Source organism: Notolabrus celidotus, chromosome 10 (genome assembly GCF_009762535.1).
Source record: "Notolabrus celidotus isolate fNotCel1 chromosome 10, fNotCel1.pri, whole genome shotgun sequence".
In the NCBI taxonomy this organism is placed as follows: domain Eukaryota; kingdom Metazoa; phylum Chordata; class Actinopteri; order Labriformes; family Labridae; genus Notolabrus; species Notolabrus celidotus.
In genome coordinates this window covers 20,171,085-20,193,035 of record NC_048281.1, presented here as the reverse complement: position 1 = coordinate 20,193,035, position 21,951 = coordinate 20,171,085, and the positions used below count along the sequence as shown (strand labels likewise).

Below are 21,951 nucleotides of genomic sequence, written 5' to 3'. Positions count from 1 at the left end.
CACTTTTCTTCATAAATGAACAAGAGGATCACAGAGCGAGTGTGTATAGATTCAAAAAGCAAGCAGACATAATGAGGAGAAATTGATATAGTAAGCTATAGTAGAAGATATGAAAAGATAAAACAGGACCAAGAAAAATCACTCCCAAAGAAGAAAAAAAAAAAACATCCTATGGCACCTCAGCCCCTGCATGAGTAGCACCTCTAATGAATCTGCTCATTAGTATGACTCTCCTGACGGATCACTACATTAATAATCTATGGCTGTGATGGCGGCGGCATTGACAGAGAGGGAGGGCCACAGAGATTTTGCCTCCAAGAGTGGAGAACTGTCGCTTGTCAGAGCCATGGGAGCACTGTTAGACCCTGCAGGGGGGATAATGTATATAGCTGTAGCAGTTTTCGCACATGCACTCTGGAACATTTCAATTTCAAGAGCTTTGCTGTCAATACAAAGAAAGCGAGTTGTGGTGTTATGAAGGGATTTCGTGCTGGGAGCATTATTTGATAGAGAATATTGGTCTACTGAGATCCACTCCTTCTAAACAGTGAAATAGATTACCAAAACATGATCACTTTATTCTTACAGTATACTAACCCCTGTTTGTAATCAAAAAAACAAAATAAAGAGCGCAATTTGACAACCTCTGCTTTTGATTCACGGTTTGGTAGCATTATTTAACAAAGCAGCAGAACACAACAGAACACCAGATGCCTGATACAAACATCTTCATCCCCCGTCCCCTTGCCAGCAGTAAATTCCCCTGAATAATACCTGCTGCATTCCCACATGAGCTCTCCTGAACTTCATGCAGAAACTTGGCAGGAAAGTTGGGGCAAAATTTGGCTGTCACGAATGCAGCTCACGAGGATAGTTCTGGGAAGTTTTCAGGAATTTGTGCATGTGTGACAGCACTATGCAATAAATAAATAGGGGACTCATCTGTGGATAAGCTGTTTAGCCCAGATGTTGAGTTATTGCTCGTACAACACGTGGGAATGTTAAAGATATAAATGACAAACACTGGTGTACTAATTCAACTTGAGTTATTCAAAATGTCCTTTGTATTTGATTTTCCATTGCTTAAAATAAAACACACATTATTTTTATCAATCACTCAATTCACACCTTATCCATTCTGTTAATCTATCCTGAAGCTTGTAGACATTTTGTTCACTTTCCTATGATTTAACTCGTATGATTGTACATGCAATATCTGCTTGACATTAATCTTGTACTTATCAGCCATGGCTCCTGATTGCTACCTGAGTCTCTAGGAGCTGTAGCCAATTATTGGAAACCCTGAACAAAACATGTTTGGAACACACAGTGGTTAATAATATATCATTGTATCTACCCTTTATGAATTATACATTCCTCCATGTTGACAACTGTTCACAGTGGGCATCTATTTGTTCTTGTGTATATATAGGCTCTCTACATCCATTCTCCACAAAGTCATTTGTGTGATTAATTTCATTCAGTGCAAATATTTGTGTTGTACAACATAGGAGGTTTGTCAAAGTGGCCAGAGGTGTTACACACTGCCATTGTTGTTAATGTGAATATGCAAAATAAAGAAAAAACACTTTGTACTGATGGATTTTTATTTTCCCAGGGAACCTCTACTCGAGAACCAGCTTTCATAGAATTAGCTAAAAATGGCAACAGCACTATTTGTCTACGATATTAGATCTGGGACGGCTGTGATTGCTGAGTCATTTTTATTCTGTGTATGTTCCCTTTTTAACCAATTACTCATTTCATTGTGTATAATTTCTTCAGCAATCCATCAAATGCAGCCCTTTTGGATGTATGGTTAGGTATACTTCATCTCTTGCAGTGGCCTTGCAATATATAGGTATTAAAAAATTAATAAGCAGATGAATTAATAACAGTCCTTTCAAGCTTGTTTTGCAAAGGTGTTGTTAGGGTTGCTGTTCGGTGTCGGGGAGATATTGGTTAAACCCTGTAGTGGTTTGTGAGGCATAGTTTGTATCCCCACGTTTCTAGGGAGATCATTACCAGGTGTATCTGTCACCTATTAATATTGACGACTAGATTAAATCGAATTATAATGCACTCCAACACCCGTGATCCTGTAACACCAAGCTCCCAGCACTCAATACTTTCCCCTGCCAAAGTCAAGTAAGGCCTTGAATTATTTACTCCAGTTCTCCAGAGAGGCTGGCAAGGGGTGCCTCCACACTCTCACAGACCTCACCCAATATCCAATTCCAGTGTCTGGCTTGAAGCCATTTTGTAGACATGGACACAGACGCCTGCTTTAACCTCAGAAGCAATGTTGTCATTCACTTGGCTTCTATTAGCTGCCAGGTTTTGTAAAAGTATGTGAGGGTGGTTGTGTGTTCATGTAATGTAGAGTAAACACTATTTATACGGCAAGATGCCAGAAGGGTCAGGGGTGCATGGCTGCAACAACACCACTATCTGAGACAGAGATAAAGTATTACCATACTCAAACAAAAGCACAAAAAAAAGATGTTGTGAAAGACAGCAATATCTTTCTACTTTGAACTTAGGAGTGAGAGAGATAATCTGGGGAACAGAAGATAAAACTGTGACAAATGGCAAAGACGTAGATCAATACTAAAGGTCATGGAACAACAGTCAATAATGACTTCCTTCAGTTTAAATCTTGCAAAGTGTATGAAATACCAGCAAAGTATTACGACAAGGAACCACAGTCTTTTCTGTGCAACAGTCAGAACTAAAACCAACCCTCAACTACGCTTCAAATCCACTAGCACGGCAGGTAGATACCCAGTTGAACAATCTGACAGTCACCAGTCAAACCAAGCAAACATGTAGTAGCACAACTTACTAGAAACTTTATTCACTCTTACCTTGGCAATCTGAACACACCAGTTAAGCAACAGCTGGGACCCGATGTTGTCCTTGTGCTCGTGGACATAGTCGAGCAGGCATCCATGAGGCATCAGTTGGGTGACCAGCTGGATGGTGGGACTCAGGCAGACGCCCAGCAGGCGGACCAGGTGGGGATGCTCCATGCTGGCCATGATGAGGGCCTCCTGAACGAGACAGATTTACACTGAGGCATGTGGGGGAAAGGTGGGGATTGTAATTTGACAAAGTATGAACAGTGTTGTTCACTTTGGGCTGCAGCCAGACGTTTTAGAAATAACAACAAAGCTTATATTGTTTCCTTTAATTGAGGTTGAAGTAGTTAATTTGGTAAAAGATGAAGCTGCAAGCAAGTTAATGTCTTGTTCATAACATACTGAAAGAATCTAAAAGGTTTTTTTATGGTCAGAAAAGCATACTAAAGATACATTCATACAAAACTGCCCCTATCAGCTGAGTGTTTTATTCTGAAGATTAACCAGATTTCCTGTCCCACTGCTTTGTTGAGGTTGATGCGTTGTGTTCCGGCATCCGCCAAAAATAGAAGTCTTGTGTATCCGATCCGGTGGGCTCCGGCGTTCTGGATCAGAGACACTGCTGGAACTCAACAGAGCTGGTCCAGTCCAAGTAAACCAATACACTAGAATAGAAACCCATCAACCCTGGATCCTGAGGAATTTGGCGGTTACACTTGCTGCTTCACCTGCCTATCCACCTCCACCCCAGCACCTCCCTTTATGCTGTGTCTGATTTTACCAATGTCATACAGTATGTACTGTCTGCTCTCCCTGCCTTGGCTTTTCATGGATGCAAATGGAAGAGAAGGGAAGTGTGCTCTCCCCACCTCAGGCTTTGGCATTCCACCTCTGCAACTGGAAGGGCAGGAAGCTCCCAGAACAGAGCTATAGTGCCAATATAACTCATTATGTGCAGATATTTAATCATCTTTGATGAATGTGATCCTGACCAAAGTTACTTGATACAATGTATCAAAAAATGTGTTCTGCAAAAAGATGCATAATGTACTTAATGTATAATATTAAATAATGCAAACTGTGTAGTGCACACTGTGCTCACTTAATGCACATAATGCTCTTAACATATCTCTTGAATGAACTTCTATTTGCACATTCAGAACAAGAATACATATCTCAGTGCAGTTAAGTTAGATAGTCCAGATGGGTTCCATTCTGCTTTAAAAGAAGGTGCCCTTCCAGTTAGTCTCAAAAGCCAAATACCAGAGCAAAGGTTCAAACACTCAGCACACTGGCAGAATTCATTGACTTTTCTCTATTTGGGGTGGATGTTTCTTTTGAAGTGAACTGTAAGCTTTGACTTAGTCAGAAATAGTACATTTTTGTTCAAAACCTTGACATCAAAGAGACTCAGAGCCTCACAACCCTGTCAGTATGCTTTGCAGGCGACTAGAAATGTAGTAAATACGTCAAGGTGAGGAGCTGCTGTGTTTAAAATATGTACATATGAAGAAGAAGCCGCTCCAGCTCATTATTTATAGCTTAGAAATATCAGGAAAATATTTTTGAAACAAGAGCAAATGCATATATAAGTTGACATAATGTATATGGTTTCAGCATACAAATATATGTAATGTATCAGTCAAATTATATGGATAAACAACCAAAGCTAAAAATAAACCCTCATCAGTTCTGTTTATCTTTGTAGCTACGGAAGACACGTGAATACACAACATATGTGGAGGTGTGTGTGTGTCTGCGTTGAGAAGATATACATTGTGTAAGGGTCCACTGATCACTGACACAGAGCAACAACCACGCTTGTGTTTCACACAGCTCGCATAATTTGTGCTTGCACTTACACCAACCTGTTCATGCGCCGGAGATTGGAATTGATGTCAGTTGGCACAGTGTGGTAATAATGAAGGTAAATCAGACCAGAGTTTGTGAGAGACCTGTTTGTGACTGAGCGTTTGAGCAGGAGACCTTTGGAATAACTCCTGGAATAAAGTGTTCCCCTGTCACTGAGAAGTAGGTTTCAGAAGATACGTTAGTTAAAATATGTCCATGTGTGTAAATCGTCATCACACTACCCCCGATGGGATCTGGGATGTCATTACTATTTGTTATGCATACACTAAAACCGTCTGAAACGTGATTGGTCAATACTACTAGGACTACAAACGAAACCAGAGCATGTCTCATGCTGAATATCCAGACCCCCATGTACAGACTCATCATTTTCATGGAGAATCTATTAACAGAGGTCACACTAGTTCAAAATGCCTGATTCCTTTTAAGTACACTATTTGAATTTAGATTATGGAAACACAACATTATTTTAATAGAATGATATAAAAAAAAACCACCCTTTGCCCAGTTGTACTTTTGAACAAAATTAGAACTGAATGAAAACGTAATTAAACAAGATAAGTAACTAGTATTACAAGACATATTTCCAAAATTTTAATTAAACGAGGAATATAGAGGTGTTAAAAGTGGTATCAGAATTTAAAACCTAAAAAACTTTCTTAGTCTGCAAAAATTAAGTCACCATATTCTCTCTCAAAAACCCAAATTGGCTGAGATCTGTTTGATTGTAGTGACTGCATTGAATCAAACCTTAGTTCCTTCAAATACTGACGTTTTTTGTTTGTTTTTTGCTCTTTGCAATCATTAGGAAAGATTAAATGTGACTGGAACAAAATGTGACAAAGGATTTGTTCATTTGGATAGAGGGCAGAATGCTAATATGTTTCAAAAGTGCATCATCAACAAAGTTCTCATAACTTTAAATTATATCATGTGTGTGTTTGGTATTCTTAAATGAGAGTATTTTTGGTGTTCTATGTGGTGTCATACTTATATAGAATAATTACTGAGCAAAACATTCATACAAAAGAACAGAAGGTGATTTTATTCACGGGGGACACAGCGTTTCTTAATGTGATTTCCAAGGACGGACCACAAGGGTTTAATCCTGCCTCTGTGAAAACAAGCCTTGGGCAGACGCTTGGGTTTAAAAAGGAATAACATACTGTGGATTGCCTGGACTCCCTGTAGCCACTATTATGATTACATGCTTTCACAAACATACACAATCTCACACACATGCACACTTGGACATGCATGGCATTTTTTTCAGACATTACCACCCTTTTTTCTTGTCAGGCACTGGCAACGTTTGTATTTGGTTGCTGAGTGTAATATATAATATAATATTTTGACTGATTGTTCCCTTTTTCTGAAAGAGAAGCCTGGCCTTCAATGAGTCCCTCAAAGATAAGAAGAGGAAACCTCTTCATAGTAGTCACACACAGGCACATGCGCACACAGAGAGGGAGAGGGAGAGGGAGAGGGAGAGGGAGAGGCAGAGGGAGAGGGAGAGGGAGAGAGGGAGAGAGAGAGAGAGAGAGAGAGAGAGAGAGAGAGAGAGATACAAACACACATACATAGAATAAAGGACAATCAATCCTCTGTGACATTCTTCAAACAGTCAGTGGCAAGTGAGAGTGGCCTGTGGCTAGAAGGTCACCAGCCAGAATTCCCAGTCCAGCTGGGAAAATATGGACAGTTAGAGTAAATGAATGGCACTCTGCTCACCCCTCTAACTACCACTGATGCTCCCCGGAGCAGAAGCTGGGCCCCCAGCTGCTCGGCGGTCAATAGGAGAAGACTGGGGAAATGGATGAATGTGAACTAAGGTATCCCAGGGAAAGAAACTGAAAAAAATGATTTAACAGCAAGAAATCAAAATTGATTGAACTGATCTCTGCTCTGTAATCATGTAAAAATCTGAAACCTCTCTCCTGCTGTTTTTTTAGATGTTTTGAGTAGTCAGTCACATGCATTTTGAATAAGTGCAACTTGCATTAGACATTGCCACCACTTATGCATTCTTAAGGCTGATTTATACTTCTGCGTTGAATCAACGGCGTACTCTACGCCGGGGGTCCGCGTAGCTCCCGTACCTATGCCGAGGCCTACGCACGTAGCTGACATGCACCTCCTCCAAAATGTAACTCCCCGTAGAGCCGACGCGGACCGCAAGCTCTGTGATTGGTCCGCTCAGCGGCTTTGTCTTTCCCGCATTTACAACACTTCCGGGATCCTGGACATCGGCCGCACATCGGCCGTGTATTTCATCTCCTCCTCTCTATTCTTCATGTAATCATGTCTGTATGATAAACAGCAACATGTATCAGCTGTAGATTAACATAACACGCTCTGAAACTCTGTGGAAAAGTAAACAGAGATCATAGCGGGACCGGAAGCAGGCGGCCGGCTATCAGAGAGACCGCACTGCCCTCAGGCGTTTCGGCGGAGAATTGCTGCGCGACATGGACACACCGACGCAAGTATGTGGGGCTCATGTCCGCGTCAGCCCCTGCTGCGTAGGGGAGACGCAGAAGTATAAATCAGCCTTTATGGTGAACTTACTGGTGAAGCCATTTATTGTCAAACAACTGTTTACTATTTTTAAGTCATAATGATAACAGAAACTACCCAAGAAATCATAAATTCTGACAGGGTATGTAAACTTATGAGGACAACTGTATCTCCTGTAGAGTGTTAGGGACAATTTTTTCAGCTGAATAAAAGTAATCATTTTAATAAAATCTCTGATAACATTTCCAGGTCAGAATGTTCTTATTAAATCATTGTTTTCTTCAGTAATACGCCGTGTAATAAACAGGATAATGTATACCGAGAGGGTTGGTATAGCAGAGGAACTATCACTCACCCTGTCTGGGTTTCATTTTGCTGTAACAACCCACTGATGTACATTTTTTCTCCTTTTTCTCCCAGCTGTGTTAAATACTTGATTCTTGATTGGTCAAAACCCCCAATAACAAAAGGGACACTGCGACAACCTGACCTTGTCATATCAAATCAATTTGCGGACAGAGTCCAGCATTTATCATTGTTGCCTGTTGACACTGTGGCAAAAACATTCACTTTTGTCTCATGCTGGACTTGAGAGTCGCAAAATAGTTATAGTTATAGTCACAACTTTGAGTGCAGCCTGATTAGCTTCTGGGCTCCAATCATCTCTGATAGGAAAAAGTGGTGTTAAGAACCTGTCCTGCTATCCAGGCAACAGCAGCAAGGCTGGTGAGTTTATTTCTACACTATTAGCTGTTGTGATAATAGAAACAATCTTTAACCCTCCTGTTATTTTTTTTTCTTAGGGACAGCAATAATGTTCCTAGGTCAATTTGACCCGGAGCGTATTTAATGATCCAAAAGTGTCAGAACCCAAAAAATCCCAATAAATATTTTTTTTAAATCTTATTATTAACTCCATTACTAACCATTGTAATCAATATTTAGTGCAATGGTGTTTTTTTAATTCTCATAGATCATGGTTCAGTGAGGATAACTCACTTGTTTTTTTATGAAAAATCATGTTAAAACTTTATTTAATGTACATTAAAAAGACTTAAAAAAGATACAATAGTTTTACATGACTTAGATTTTTGTTAATTTTATTATGTATTTTTTGTCCTTTTATGAAGTGATGTCGATAAATTATTATATATGTTGATTGCACTAATTAAGCCAAGCAGAAAAAGTGTCATACTGAAAAAATACTTTTAACATTTTTCTTTAGATTTTTTAACTTTAAAATGGGTCAAATTGACATGTAACATAACAGGAGGGTTAAAGTTGTGAAATTTGCAACATTTATGTCTGAAAATGTGTAACTTTTAAGCCCCAGGGAGCAGGAGAGCTGAATGAAGTCCTTTTCACCTTGTCTGATGTTACTTTTAGTAGAGATGCTCAGTTTAATATTAATTACGGTATTAACATTATTTTTTTTTTTTTTTAACTTCACTCTAAAATAAAATGTTCAAGTCGGTGCTGATTTGTCCTACAAGGAGGCTGACAAGAATCTATTACCACGAATTGAGGGACTATTAATGTCTTTAGCTGGGTAATGAGAGGGATAATGTGTAGTGAGCAGGTGGCTAAGCAAATATGAATCCCTTAAGGGTGAGACGAGATCCGGTTTTCACATTACTAACTGCTCACTATATATTGCCCCTTAGATAATGTGCTTTTGTTTTACATTACTGTGCAACATTGATAAGTGTTATGATAGATCAACATCTCTATCCCTCTACATGAGGCTGGTATTACCCTCTGTTGTCTGCGCTCATGTTGGCGTTTCATTGCAGATCTCTGGTTCTCTGATTGTCAGACAAGCTCTCGCAGCATTAAATTAAATACACGTAGGATGTTCATCAAAGATGTCCTGATAAAAATAGAAATGCTAACACTTCAAAACTCTCCCTGTTAGACTGTCAAACTAAGTGCAAAACATGAGTGCAATTGGGTCACTTTCAATGCATGTGTGTGTGTCTGCGTATGTGTGTATTGATGGGGGTTATTTCATCTGCATTGCATCATCACAGGGTAATAATTTTGATTTTTTCCCCCCACTTTCCCTTTTGAAAATGAGCCGAGCTGTGAATGTTTTATAAATGGGGCCTTGTGCACTCTTCTGGGAGCCTGGGACATAGTGTGTGTGAATGTAAGCGTGTGGAGGGGTCCTTGGGGCCCCCGATGGTTTCGGCTCTGGTGCCTATGGGGCCTCATCGTAGTCCTCAATAGCTTCCATTCTCTAAAAAATGACTGAAAATTGGTCTCAGTCTTCTTAATAATGCTTTCAAAATAGTCATATTCTAACTTGAATTTGTGCTAAAGTAGTATCTGTGCCCTTTATGATGTACTTACTGGACTCACCTGAGCAAAGGCAACTTATAACACCTCAAACATAAGAAAAAAATTCTTACGAAAGATTTGTTTAAACTCTGAGAAACATCATCAAGTCTCAGATGATGAAACTAGCAATGGGAAAATGTGAGAATCTGAAGCTGTCGTTTCATTTCTCAAGTCTACAAGATACTCACGTCCATGAACTCCACATTCGCCTTGGGTCCTGTGGCCTCACTGAGGATTTTAATGGCCACGGGGATCTTCACTGTTTCCCCCTCTGGGATCCAAATACCCTTAAGACAACAAACATAAAGAGATGAAGAAAGTCACAAAACTCCCACTCACCAACATGTTATTAAAAGAAAGATTTTGAAGACTGGAACGAGTACAATCAAAATCAGAGATTTGACCTGTTCCATATTCTCACCGGCAGAGTGTTAAGATTGTCTGAGCTCTGTGTTATCAAAGGCAATTTTGTCCTCCAAAAGAACTGGCAGAAAATCTATTCATCCTGAAATGTCTAATTTCAGGTGGGATTTATGTGATTTAACTGCTGCTGAAGTAAGAGTTTAAAGAGTAGAGGAATCAAGTGCTCCTCAACCTTTCTCAATCGTTTCAAATGTGTCCCACCTTTTGGCCTCATGCGACTATATATCCCCAGTGACAGTACAGTAGTCCTGACACTCAGACTTTGAGCTAAAACAGCTGTCCTCTCAAAGCTGTAATTTTAAAATGATCCCTCCTTTTGAAGCACGGTCTACTTCCCCTTGAAAAGATAATATAGTGCAGAAATAAGGACTCGTAAATCTGCTGCTTTCAGGGTATTGTAATATTGCAAATGTGTTTCCTATCTAACATAGTTCTTATAAATCCCTCAGTATATCAGCAGGATTATTATATATGATGGCTGCTGTACCTTGAATGGATAATGCAATTTGGTACAATGTTTTTTCATATCTCGAATCATCTTAGTTATTCCTCAAAGGAGTGCCTCTGGGGACAACTGCCAAACTTAAGGGACATACTGTCACTGGTGATCAATGTGTTACACTAACTTTTTCAAAATGACCAAATATGTTCATTTTTGGATTGATCCTGTCTTCCATTTAATAAACTATCTGACCAAACCTCAACCTTTTAGTGTTAACCAGATTGTGTCAGTGCTGAATGTGTAATTTATTAATACCTTTCATTTTTTCTAATTCACAAGGGGAAATTTTGCCAAAGTTCTCAAAGGAACAATGTTCCAATGTTGGACAATTGAGAAGAACAGCAACATTTAGAAAAAAAAAAGACAATGTTTGGTTAAACAAAATATCAAATAGTAAAACTAGCATGTGTGAATGCCCTGTGATTGGCTGGCAACCTGTCCAAGGTGTACCCTGCCCCCCGCTCAATGGCTACGTTTACATGAGACTTTTAATTCCTCTTTAATTCAGAATAAAAATTAAATCCTCTTTAAAAAGATTAAAAATGACCTTGTAAACACCTAATTCCGAATGAAAATGATCATTCCGAATTAAACTTAAATCCGAAGTGTCTGGTTTATTCTGATTTTAAATCCGAATCGAATAATTCTTCAATCATTTATACGTTCATTCCGCTTTAAATTAATTCCTGTCGTTCTGCACATGCTCGTTCCCTTGTCCTGTCGCGATGACGCACATATTCCGTGCTGGCTGGCACATATTTCAGGCTGAGGTAGAGCAGCCTTTGCAGTAACCGGCTTTGATTTGCCAAAGTACGGTCTTCCGCCTCCCTTCTCCGGTCCTCTATCTCTCTTCTCCTCCTCAGCTGACGAAAGTGAAGCAGTATGTTTGTGTCAAGCTGCTTATTCAAAACTATAATCAAAATCAAAGCGAAAATTGTTCTTATTGTGTGGTCTTCCATATTGTAACTGAAAATAAAAGAAGCAGGAACTGAAGTCTGTTTTCTTCCGGTAAACGTAAGTACGTCACACCCGCCCCTGTCCAATCAGAACCCTTCCCAACCCCCAGACCTTAAGCGGAATTGAATAAAGACGATTAATTGTGTTTTCCATGTAAACCTCAATTCGGAATTACTATTTCCATGTAAACAGTGAGGAAAATACTTTAATTCCGAATTATTTAATTCTGAATAATTAATTCTGAATTAAAGAACATCATGTAACCGTGGCCATTGACAACTAGGAAAAGTCTCCATCCCCCACCTGACTGTGAATTGGAAAAAGCGGTGTGGATAATGGGTATATATTTCTGTAAACGCAACTTGGTGTGTAAATATTTTAGTGTGCCTGTGTGTGCTGTCTGCGGGTTGATGTTATTGGCATGTGTCTTTGTAAGTGTCTTTGGTCTTAGTCATTCACTGTTCCTGCAGGTTATGACATGTTGACATGCATTGGGCAGCAAGATATGTCAATCTGTCAGGAGTATTTTTAACTCAGAGAGGTCATGGAGAACTTTGAAACTTAACTGTGACTGAGTTGAACTTCTCAAATTGGGTGTTTCTTTTTTGAGTGGAGTACTTTCACTTTAAAACTTCACCTCTCTACAATCCTTCATGTTTGTATAATCATTTTATGATTTCTAGGTCAACAAGCTTGTTCAGTAGTAAGATTGGCCTCTGCTATCTGTCTCTGATTGTAGCTAGAAGTCCCACCAATCTGTGTTCCGTTTATAGTGCCATTTAGAACAACTTTTCTAACAGATGTTTGAGAAGCCTATCTTAACAAAGGGTCATTGTTTGGTGTGCTCTGGTAAGAGTTTAGAGAGCAGTGTTGCTGTGAGGCTGGTCAGTGTTTGTCTTAGAATAGGCAGTTCGCCTCAATGCTAACAGACATGGGGGTCTCTTTTCTTGGCTCTGCTTTTAGGTTTTGAGGGCTTTAAAGTAGAGGTTGTGCTAGGGGGCTGGATTAAAGTTAACATGTCAACACTTCTCAATCCAAGCACATACTGTATCTCTCGATCAAGGTCAATTGTTCAACACAGCTATGTGAGGAGTTAGCCAATGCTGCTGGTGCCGACCATATACATATAAAGAGTGGACGCCGCATTGGCTGCTGGGGCACAAGAAATATGGCCGCCGTCTTGGTCTGGTCATCCTACCCATGATCCTACCTGTAAACGTGAACTGAAGCAGCAGAGACTTCAAGATGCCAGAGCACTGTGTGGCAAAATACCTATCATACATCACATATGTGACATTTCAGAATATTCTATTACTGTTAAGCCCACTATGAATATTAAAATATGCCGAATAGGGATGACCACAATTAATCGATTATCGATTAATTGATTGTTAAGAAATTACTTGAAACACACATTTTTGTTATCAATTTTCCGTCACGTTGAACAAACATCTTGTGGTCTCATATTACACTCATCTATCAGGGAGGTGTTTTAAGTTTAAAGCATGTTTCGATGTGATTCAGCTGTTAAAGGTGTTGGGCACAGCGGAGACACTCAGCTGGCGGCTGCGGCTGTGCGTCAGGTCTCCACGTGCGCTTTTTAAAAGAGGATCAATACAAAACTGTTGCCAACAGCAACACGGACACAAAGGTTGACAGCTTTAAACAGGATATTTCCCACCTTTAGATACAAAGGCAACAGACAGGTGGGAAATTCTGGTACGCTACGTTTACAGACCAGCAACATCAGAGCCGTCTGGGCTTTTCTCCTGCGGGACTGATTATGACCCGGTTGCGCTCCTGGCTGACACCTGACCGAATACACATGATTATTTTTCTCAATAAGAACGAGTAGACAGAAAACTGGACACTGTGAGTCTGAAGTACTTTTCTGTTAGTATTATGAGCCTTCACTTTATAAGATTATGTCCGCGGAGAATATTTTAAAGCCTGATCGTTGATATTCTGCGTGTCAAACGTGTGCCCGTATTCAATCCTGTCAGTTAGATGCATTTTGTTGCTGTAGAAAATAAAATTTAGGGCGAAAACAACCTATTTGTCATTGTTTTTGACGTAAGAATAATAATGTTTTTTTTATCAATTAATCGATAATTGATCGTTAACATTTCCAAAAATCGATCACGGAAAATACTTAAAATGTACATCCCTAATGCCGAACCATGTGTCCTGTATCATACCTACATGTATGATGTTTACAGAAAAAAAAAGTCTGCATGAAAATCAGTTTAGTATTCAGAGAGTTATGATTGATTAAATGCGCTGACACTTAACTGCGCCTGCCAAACAGATTACATTGAGTGGAGCGGGGGACCGGACCAAGATGGCAGCCCCACGGCTCATCAGCACCAATAGGTAGTAGCAGTCGATGCAGCGTCTACTCTTTATATGTCTATGATGCCGACTCTTTCAATCTAGCGTAAAACGAAGGGACACCACATTACTCACTTTTATGTTACACACCAGGTCAATCTCTAAATTCAAACTTGGTTGAAAAATAGTGAATATTTTTAAATACCTTTTCAGAAACACTCAGTGTTTTCAGCTTTAACATCCACATATGCCTATTCCTGCATACAACATAGTAATATTGTTTTTCATTGGTCTACATGTGCTCCCAAACTCTATGGTGCATATTTAAGGGTTCAAACTCTTATAGTGATAGAATAGTATTGAAGAAAATGGATAAAAGAGAGGTGAGCTGCAAAGCAAGACACTCAACTTAGTCAGTCTTAATTCTGCCCCTCAACTTCTGCTATGACCTCTGAAATGTGCCTGAAATTACAGGATCACACAATCAAGCTGCTTTAGTTAAATGACTCTGCTGGATGTCTCATCTCATCAGAAATCAACTGTTTCTAAACCCTGAGAGGATCTACTTTAGAACATCATGAACCTCTCTGAAGCCTATGGCAAGCAAAGAGAAATCCATGGGTCCTCGAGCTCACCCATGGGACTCTGAATGAGTGTTATAAGGATGATATGAGAGCGGACTCCCCAGGGAAATGTGCTAGAAGTAGTTTTGAAAAAGGACATCTGCCCTCATGCTTCTATACCTCTGACCCAGAAATATGCTTTAATGTGAATGGATGGATTCTACAAAATGAGGAAATGATTCAGAGAGATACAGTCTGGTGTTTCTAATTCAAGCTGTGTCTGTCTTAACCTCTCCCCAACCAATCATCACACTGGTGGTGACCTAAGCTAGCTCTTATTTCACTGTAACCCCAGGGATCTAAGTGTCTGCTATTCCTTATTCTCTTCATCCTCCGCCTCTAGCCTTCCATCTCATTTCCTGTCACTAATTATCCCCCAATCCATCTTCTCCTCTCCAAGCACTTACATTATGATCTGAAATTTGGGAATATTAAGGCCTAGTAGCAGCTTAAACGTATGCATCTGGTTTCTTGACTTTATCTTTTGTGTGTGCTTTACCTTGTAAACAGTCCCGAAGGCCCCAGAGCCGAGGATCTTGACTCGTTTGAGCTCAGTCTCTTTCAGGATGCGAAGCTGGGCTTGGTTGGGTGCTGTTCCACTGGGTGTTAAAGGCTCCACCAGCTAAAAAAAAATCCAGCAACAAAGAAGATATTACATCAGTCACTGTGACCCAAACCCTGTGATATAAGCTCCTGCAATGAGATTACTTCTTTTATTCCCACAATCCTTCTCTTGTACATACAGTCAGCATGATCCCTTTTACAAACAAGACAGAACATCAGTCACCAGAAATCAATGAAACATAGGACATCACTTGTGTTGTGTGCAAGACATTAGTATGTTCGAGTGTAAACTGGTTAATGTAATACTTTGAAGTGCCCATGGAACGGTGCACTGAAACAGAAGCTTGTCTCATCAGGAAAAAAATTAAATTTGACATAGAATTTTGCTTATATGCAAGTTTTATTAGACTTATCCATTAATCTATGGCAAAATAGGCTCCTTCAACGGAAAAAAAATAAATAAATTCATCAGAGTTATGCTGTGAAAATTTGCAATTTCTCTTTGCAAAATGCAATAACAATATTCAATGAGTAAGTTTAACAGTCCCTCCAGGGTTTGGCAGGCTCTTTCTGTGACTGCTACAGCTCAAAATGCCTTATATGGCATTTTTCCTAAAGTTGCTAAGGAAGTTGTGATGTTTTTTTTTCATCTAAAAGAAATCTGTATACACATCACAAGAACTGTGTCCAAATTGGACAAATGATTCAACACATCTATATTGAAATCTAAAATAATCAAGTGAAACTTGTCAGTCAGTACTTCACATTTACTGTGGGTCCATTTCAATGTAACTCATTTGCACAAAGAATAATCTGCACATTGGCATTTAGATGTATGCTTCTGTACTCATTATTTGGATTGCTGAGCTTGAGCCAACGCGTTGCAAAGATTTTTTATGAGTGACAGCAGAGTTCTTGTCTTCCTGTACAAAGTCTCTTTGGAATCATAAGTGACTCACATTTGGCTGGTTATTGGCAAGTTTGGAACACAGCCTTTGATTGGTCAATAGAAAAGGAAAAAGGAAGTGGTTGTTGGGCAGCTAACAGTTTTCAACACGGAAACATTGATAAATAATTACAAAGATTATTGGATATATTAGACACACTGTTGTTTGAAGTAGAATAAGAACGCTCCTCTCAGAGAAATGGGGCTCCAGTCAGACTGAGGCTACACCCACACTTATACTAATATTTTGGGATGTTTTGGGGAGATGCTGATGTACCTGTACATGGCAATTGCTGTTTATATGTATTGTGCATACGCCAACATGTTTACATCTGATTGTTAGATGTTTCCTTCTAAACATGCAATTCAACCTCTTATCTTCATCATTATACTGAGGTGCAAGGGCAAACAAGTATATCACGTTTAATATTTTTAATTTGCCACTCCATACACAGTTTAAAGAATGCCGTTTATGATTGCCGTTCGCTCAGGAAGATGCTAAATTCCCATGCTTACAATGTTCTTCAATGCTGTTTGACTTGACCTACTGGCCTGGCATGCATATGCAGGTGTTTTGAATTCTCTGAATCCCAACATCCTGGAGGGACTGGTTTAAAGTAAGATTATTAGAAAATATCTTAAAATAGAAGAAAAAGCACTTATCTAAAGAGTTTGAATGCTTTATTTACCATCTCTAATTAAATTCACAATGACAGTAAATGCTTTTGCTTCTCATCTTTGGCCTTAACAAGTATCTGCCCGATACTTTTAGATGACATAAGGGTTAAAAAGACTTTTTGATGGGAAAAAAATCTGAGCCCTGCAGTGTCATTTCCATTCCATGGAAGATTAAATGTGAGCAGAGAAGAGGCATGGAGATGGGTGGTTGAAGGGTGAACGAAAGAGGTGAGGGTGGGGGGATAATTGTGGAGCCTGAAGAGGAGTTGACACTTTTGTTGTCTCATTACCACTCAAGTGGAGGAACGAACAGATTTAATAGCATGAGAGGGGGAAAGTCTCATATGAGAGGATGAACAGAGAAATATGAGGAGGGGGAGAGGAACTGTAGCAGAAACAACAACAACAACAAGGCGGTGATGAGGAAGCGAGCAGCTGAATTAGTCAGAGGAAGCGAAAGCATGAGAGAGGGAGCAATATTAGGAGAATTAAGAAAAGAGTGGTAGATTAGAGAGGGAGGGCAGAGGGAGGAAAGAAACAGAGGGGGAGTGTAAATCAGCCTGGCTGTGGTCGGCAGCTTCTGTCCCTCTGGCTCATGGTTACCGTTTGATTAAAAAGAAAATAGCCATTCTTCATTTAAATGGAATAACAAATCAGCTTCTGTGGGGTGTGAAACAGGAGGGGCGGGAGGGAAACACATAAACACACTGACACACACACAGACAATACAGATGTCTTAAAAAGATCCATACACACACACACACACACACACACACACACACACACACACACACACACACACACACACACACACAGGGCCCACTCTGAAGGCTACTCCACTGTGCAGGGAGCTGTCCAGCATAAGTGGTGCTGAAAACGCTGAGGCTGTTGAACAGCCAGAGCACATTGGAGCTGTTCACCTTCTCAGTGTAGAAGACAGTGCTGAAACCAAACCAAGAAACGTTTTGTCCTGTATTGTTATTTCACAATGCTACAGTGAATTCCCATCGTATAAGCATATTCTAAATGAAGGGGAAGGCATTAGTTGCATTCTTTAGTTGTATGTTATTGTGAAAAGGTAACTTTGAACATTTTATACATGGTAATGTGCACAAATTATATAGCTTATTTGTGCTGTACTAGAAAGATTTACAGCAGTATTAATAGGGCTGTTAAAGTCTGCATAGCTTTTCTGATTCCTCTGTAGTAGTAGTTCTCTAAGGGGGATATGCATGTGACGCCATAGTAGGCGGATTCACTGCAATCACATCCTACAAGTGGCAGGAAGCACACTTAGAACTATGAGAATGTTCTCGCAGACTAAATGCTGTGAGAACATACATAAGACTTTTTTGAAGTACTGAAAGTTGTACTTTGAGGTAACATTAAAGGAAAAAAATTGGGTCTGTTGATTCTAATTTGTCACAAAGCTGGTTCTTGTTTAAGAAATAGCACAATGCGTAATTACTTAGTAGTGCTACTGATCATCAACAATCCCTAAAGCTGACCTCTCTCATTCCACTCGCCACTTTCAAAAACTTAATACACCCCATAACTCAACATCACTGCACTAGCTTTTAAATTGCTTTTAAGTTGTTTACTGCTGTCATATTTTTGTATTGTATTGTTCTGTCTTTAGGCCTCTCTGTTTTTTTGTTTTGTCTTTTATATATTGTCATGCCACCTGTGTTGCCTTCTCGCCCAGGTCGTTATTGCAAATGAGAATTGGTTCTCAATTAACTCACCTGGTTATATAAAGGTTAAATACATCATGACCAGGTAATATTCAGAGTTTCAGATTGAATAGGCTAAAAAGCTATGTTATTTCAGTAATTATAACATGATGATGATCTCTGTGGGAATTGTGGATCTGCAGCTAAAGTAACATTTGTAATGAAACATTTGAAACTGTAATTTTACGCCACTGAAGCCCTGGAATGAGGCCCTGAAGTAACAGTAACACAAATTGTACAAATCATCTCACATAGCCTCTGCATTCAATGAAGTTAGTGATGAATAAAAGTTGACCCACACCCAGTCTCTTTCCTCTCCTTTTTTACCTGCGTATCATCCATACAGTAATAAAACAGTCACAGCATCTCAGGACACTGGATGAGGATCCTGCAAAGTATATCACGGCAAGATTTGCAGTGACAGATAAAAAGCTTGAGGGGATTTGTTAAAGATAAAATCCCATCAGGTATTAAGGTCATTTCTATTCAACAAAATATAACAGTTATGTCTGTGTGTGTTTCATAGAGAGGCAGTATCAGACCTAATCACAGTCCCTGTTTGTACTGTTGTATCATTGTTTAGTTGAAAGAGTTATACTGTGGGTTGCTGAAAATTTTAAATTCAATATGTAATAATAATTACATTTTTAAAATAAAAATAATGTTCTGAAGGCTCTCCTTAGCTTAAAAATCAGACACATATGAAGAAACTGTCAAGAAACTGGATTTATTGCAACTTGTCACTGTCCACTAGAGTGAACTCAGTACAGTCAAACCAGTCTTCATTTAAGCAGACATTTGTCTGTTTCATTTTGTTTTTGTTGGTGGATGTGTGCCACTCAGTCTGACTGAAAGGGTGTTGTAAAAACAGTACTTTATGAGTAACATTTCCTGTTTCCCACCACCAGCTGCTCAAAGTGAATGCAGCATCTCACAACGTATCCCCAGAGTGCAGCAGGCAGGGAGACATGCCTGGATAAGTTTAGATGCAGCACTAAGATTAAAGCTGTCGTTGACTAACTTACGTGTCTCATGGTAGAAAAAGGTCAGTCATTATTGGAGTTTCATGTTTTGCATTGTTCATGCTAACTTTGCTTGTGCAATTTTGTGTGTTTGATGTTTTGGTTAAATGCATCTAACGTCACACCAAAGATCCACACTTTCTCTCCCACAGGTGTGTCCCATTTGGAAAAGTGATATTGGTGCATAACATCTTACTTTTACAAAATACCTCTTTTTAAATGAAAAAACACCAGTTTTGGCAGTGAAACATTTATCTGCAGTACATTATTTTTTTTAGTAGTCTTCATTAGCTAATAGGTGGTTCCAGATACCTCTGTGATGTGCTGAATACTTTTGTAGCCAGCATTTTTAACTTTTGCTTTTACAAGTATGAGTATAAATAAATGGTAAGAGTTTAAGTGTCAGCCATACGTGAAAGAATTAGAAGTACAATAAGAGGCCATATTTTGTTGGTGCTATTTTGTCATTATATTGTAAAAGCTATCAGCTTAGCCACTTGGTTGCTCCTTGTGCGCTTTGAATGGAGAGAAAGCAGTGAAACAGGACCTTATTCTCACTAAGCACACACAAGTGCATGAGATGATGTACTCTTCTTGTTTTAACATGGAGGAAGAGTGCTTTCTCTTCTCCTAATGGTATGGTCTCTTACCTCATCCTGACAGAAGTGTCCTCTACAGTACAGTATGGTAAAGTCAACACTTGAGCCCCTGAGTTTCTGACACTTTCTCCTCCTCTACAGGCACCATCTGGGGACATGGAGTCTCTTTCTCTTGTCCCTCTCTTTCTGTCTTGCTTTCTTTTACTTTGAACAGTATGTGGTCCGTATATGTGCTATGAGGGAACACACACACATACACACAGTGCTCCACTACACATACATTGGACCTTGCATATGCACATGCATAAGCACACAATCATACAAATTCAGAAGAATTCCACTGGCACTTATTAGGTATTGATCTTGCCTTTCTCTCATGAATATCGGTTATTTAGCCGAACACTAGGGATGGGAATCGAAAACCGGATACAGACTTAGAACCAGTTCCAATTGATCAATTCCATTGGAATTGTACACCTCAAATGTTATCGATTCTTCTTAACGATTCACTTCCCAGCACGACGTCACGTCACGTCGGGGTATGTTGCATTACGTCACACACTCTGCAACACAGAACTCCTTCAATCACGAGGAAATTCAAAGTACTTTCCTCCAGGCTCCAGGGACCACGTCCGGACTCACGCGGCCGAAAATGAGGTCAACCTATTGTTCAGTATGTTCAAGTTGAATATTGTCATGTTCAGTCTTGTGCAGACATAATTTTGTAAAAAATAAAATGGTTCCTTTTGGTGCGGAAGACTGTGTAGAACTACTTTTTTCCCCTCAATAACATACTCAGGAATCGTTAGGAGAATTGATAAGGAATTGGATTGATAAACAGAATTGATAATGGCATTGACATTGATAAAATCTTATCAATTCCCATCCCTACCTAACACTGTGATTTATGTGCAACATTTGTAAAAAATAGTCACTCTTATAGGATAAATCTAAAATTCCATTGCAATCTTGAGTACCCTTTTCAATGAAATCTCAGCTTTTATATATCCTCAATACTTCTAATACAGCAGTCCCAAGGCTACGGTTAAATTATTTGGCCAGTATGATCTAATTTCAAAGGTTTGTATTATGTGGGTTGCAGCTAAATTTCTTAGGAGGTTAATGCATTGAGAGTTGGCAAAAAGAAAGAAGTTCAACTTAAAAAATGTCACCAATGATTCTCAGTCAGGCCCCGTCTGATGACATTATCTCGCAGTGCTGCAGGCAGCAAATTCTCTTCTCATCCTCTGCCCTGCTTACCTCTGTCTCCAGGAAACGGCGAAGGGCTCTCTTCTTCTTAATGTTCTTCCGTCGTACAGACACTGCTACGCTCAGCACCATGATCACCACCATGAAGAGGCCACCGATCACCCCCGCTGCGATCAGAGGGGTTCTGTCGACGAGAGAGAGAAAAAATAGGAAGGAGAGGGAGAAAGAGGGGGGAAACGAGAAGATGATGAAGACAGAAGAGGTTGCAGGGAATAAGAAAGCATGACACATTATCAGCACAAGGACAGAAATGGAAAAGTGGGGAGGAGGAGGCTTGTTGGTGTCAGTTCATGTACACAAACGCAACAAAACAAGCTCGCGAATAAACAACGACACAGAATAGTTTGTCTCCAAAGCTTATATGAGGGAACTTTAAAGAGCCTTTTCACCTTTAGTTATTCTCTGTTTTTTCCACTATGCTTCATCTGCCTACAAATATCCCTCTGTGCCCTCTCATTAAAACTGAGGCTGAGATCAAAAACATGGAAATAACCATCAAAGCGAGTTCTCAGAAACACACCATTGCTGTCATTGGAAATCAAGCCTCTCAATAATTTCCCTGATATGCCCCCCAAACTGTCTACTGAGCTGCTGCATAAATGAGCCAGGAGAGTTGGCTTCAGAGTTTATCATCCCACTCCTGCCCTTTTGGCTGTATAATGAAAGGGTCTTAATTTGGTCAGAGCACACCAAGTCTCCATTCCTAAATCAGGC

The 21,951-nt window shown here is 39.6% G+C and overlaps 1 protein-coding gene across 1 annotated transcript in view; it reads right to left on the bottom strand.

Moving 5' to 3' along the window:
- The window catches only part of LOC117820696 (receptor tyrosine-protein kinase erbB-4-like), a 415,812-nt gene that overhangs the window by 67,421 nt on the left and 326,440 nt on the right, over window positions 1-21,951 (bottom strand). Inside the window, 4 exon segments of the mRNA XM_034694572.1 lie at window positions 2,868-3,053; window positions 9,779-9,877; window positions 14,926-15,048; window positions 21,229-21,361. Of these exon segments, the coding sequence (XP_034550463.1) occupies window positions 2,868-3,053; window positions 9,779-9,877; window positions 14,926-15,048; window positions 21,229-21,361 (541 nt within the window).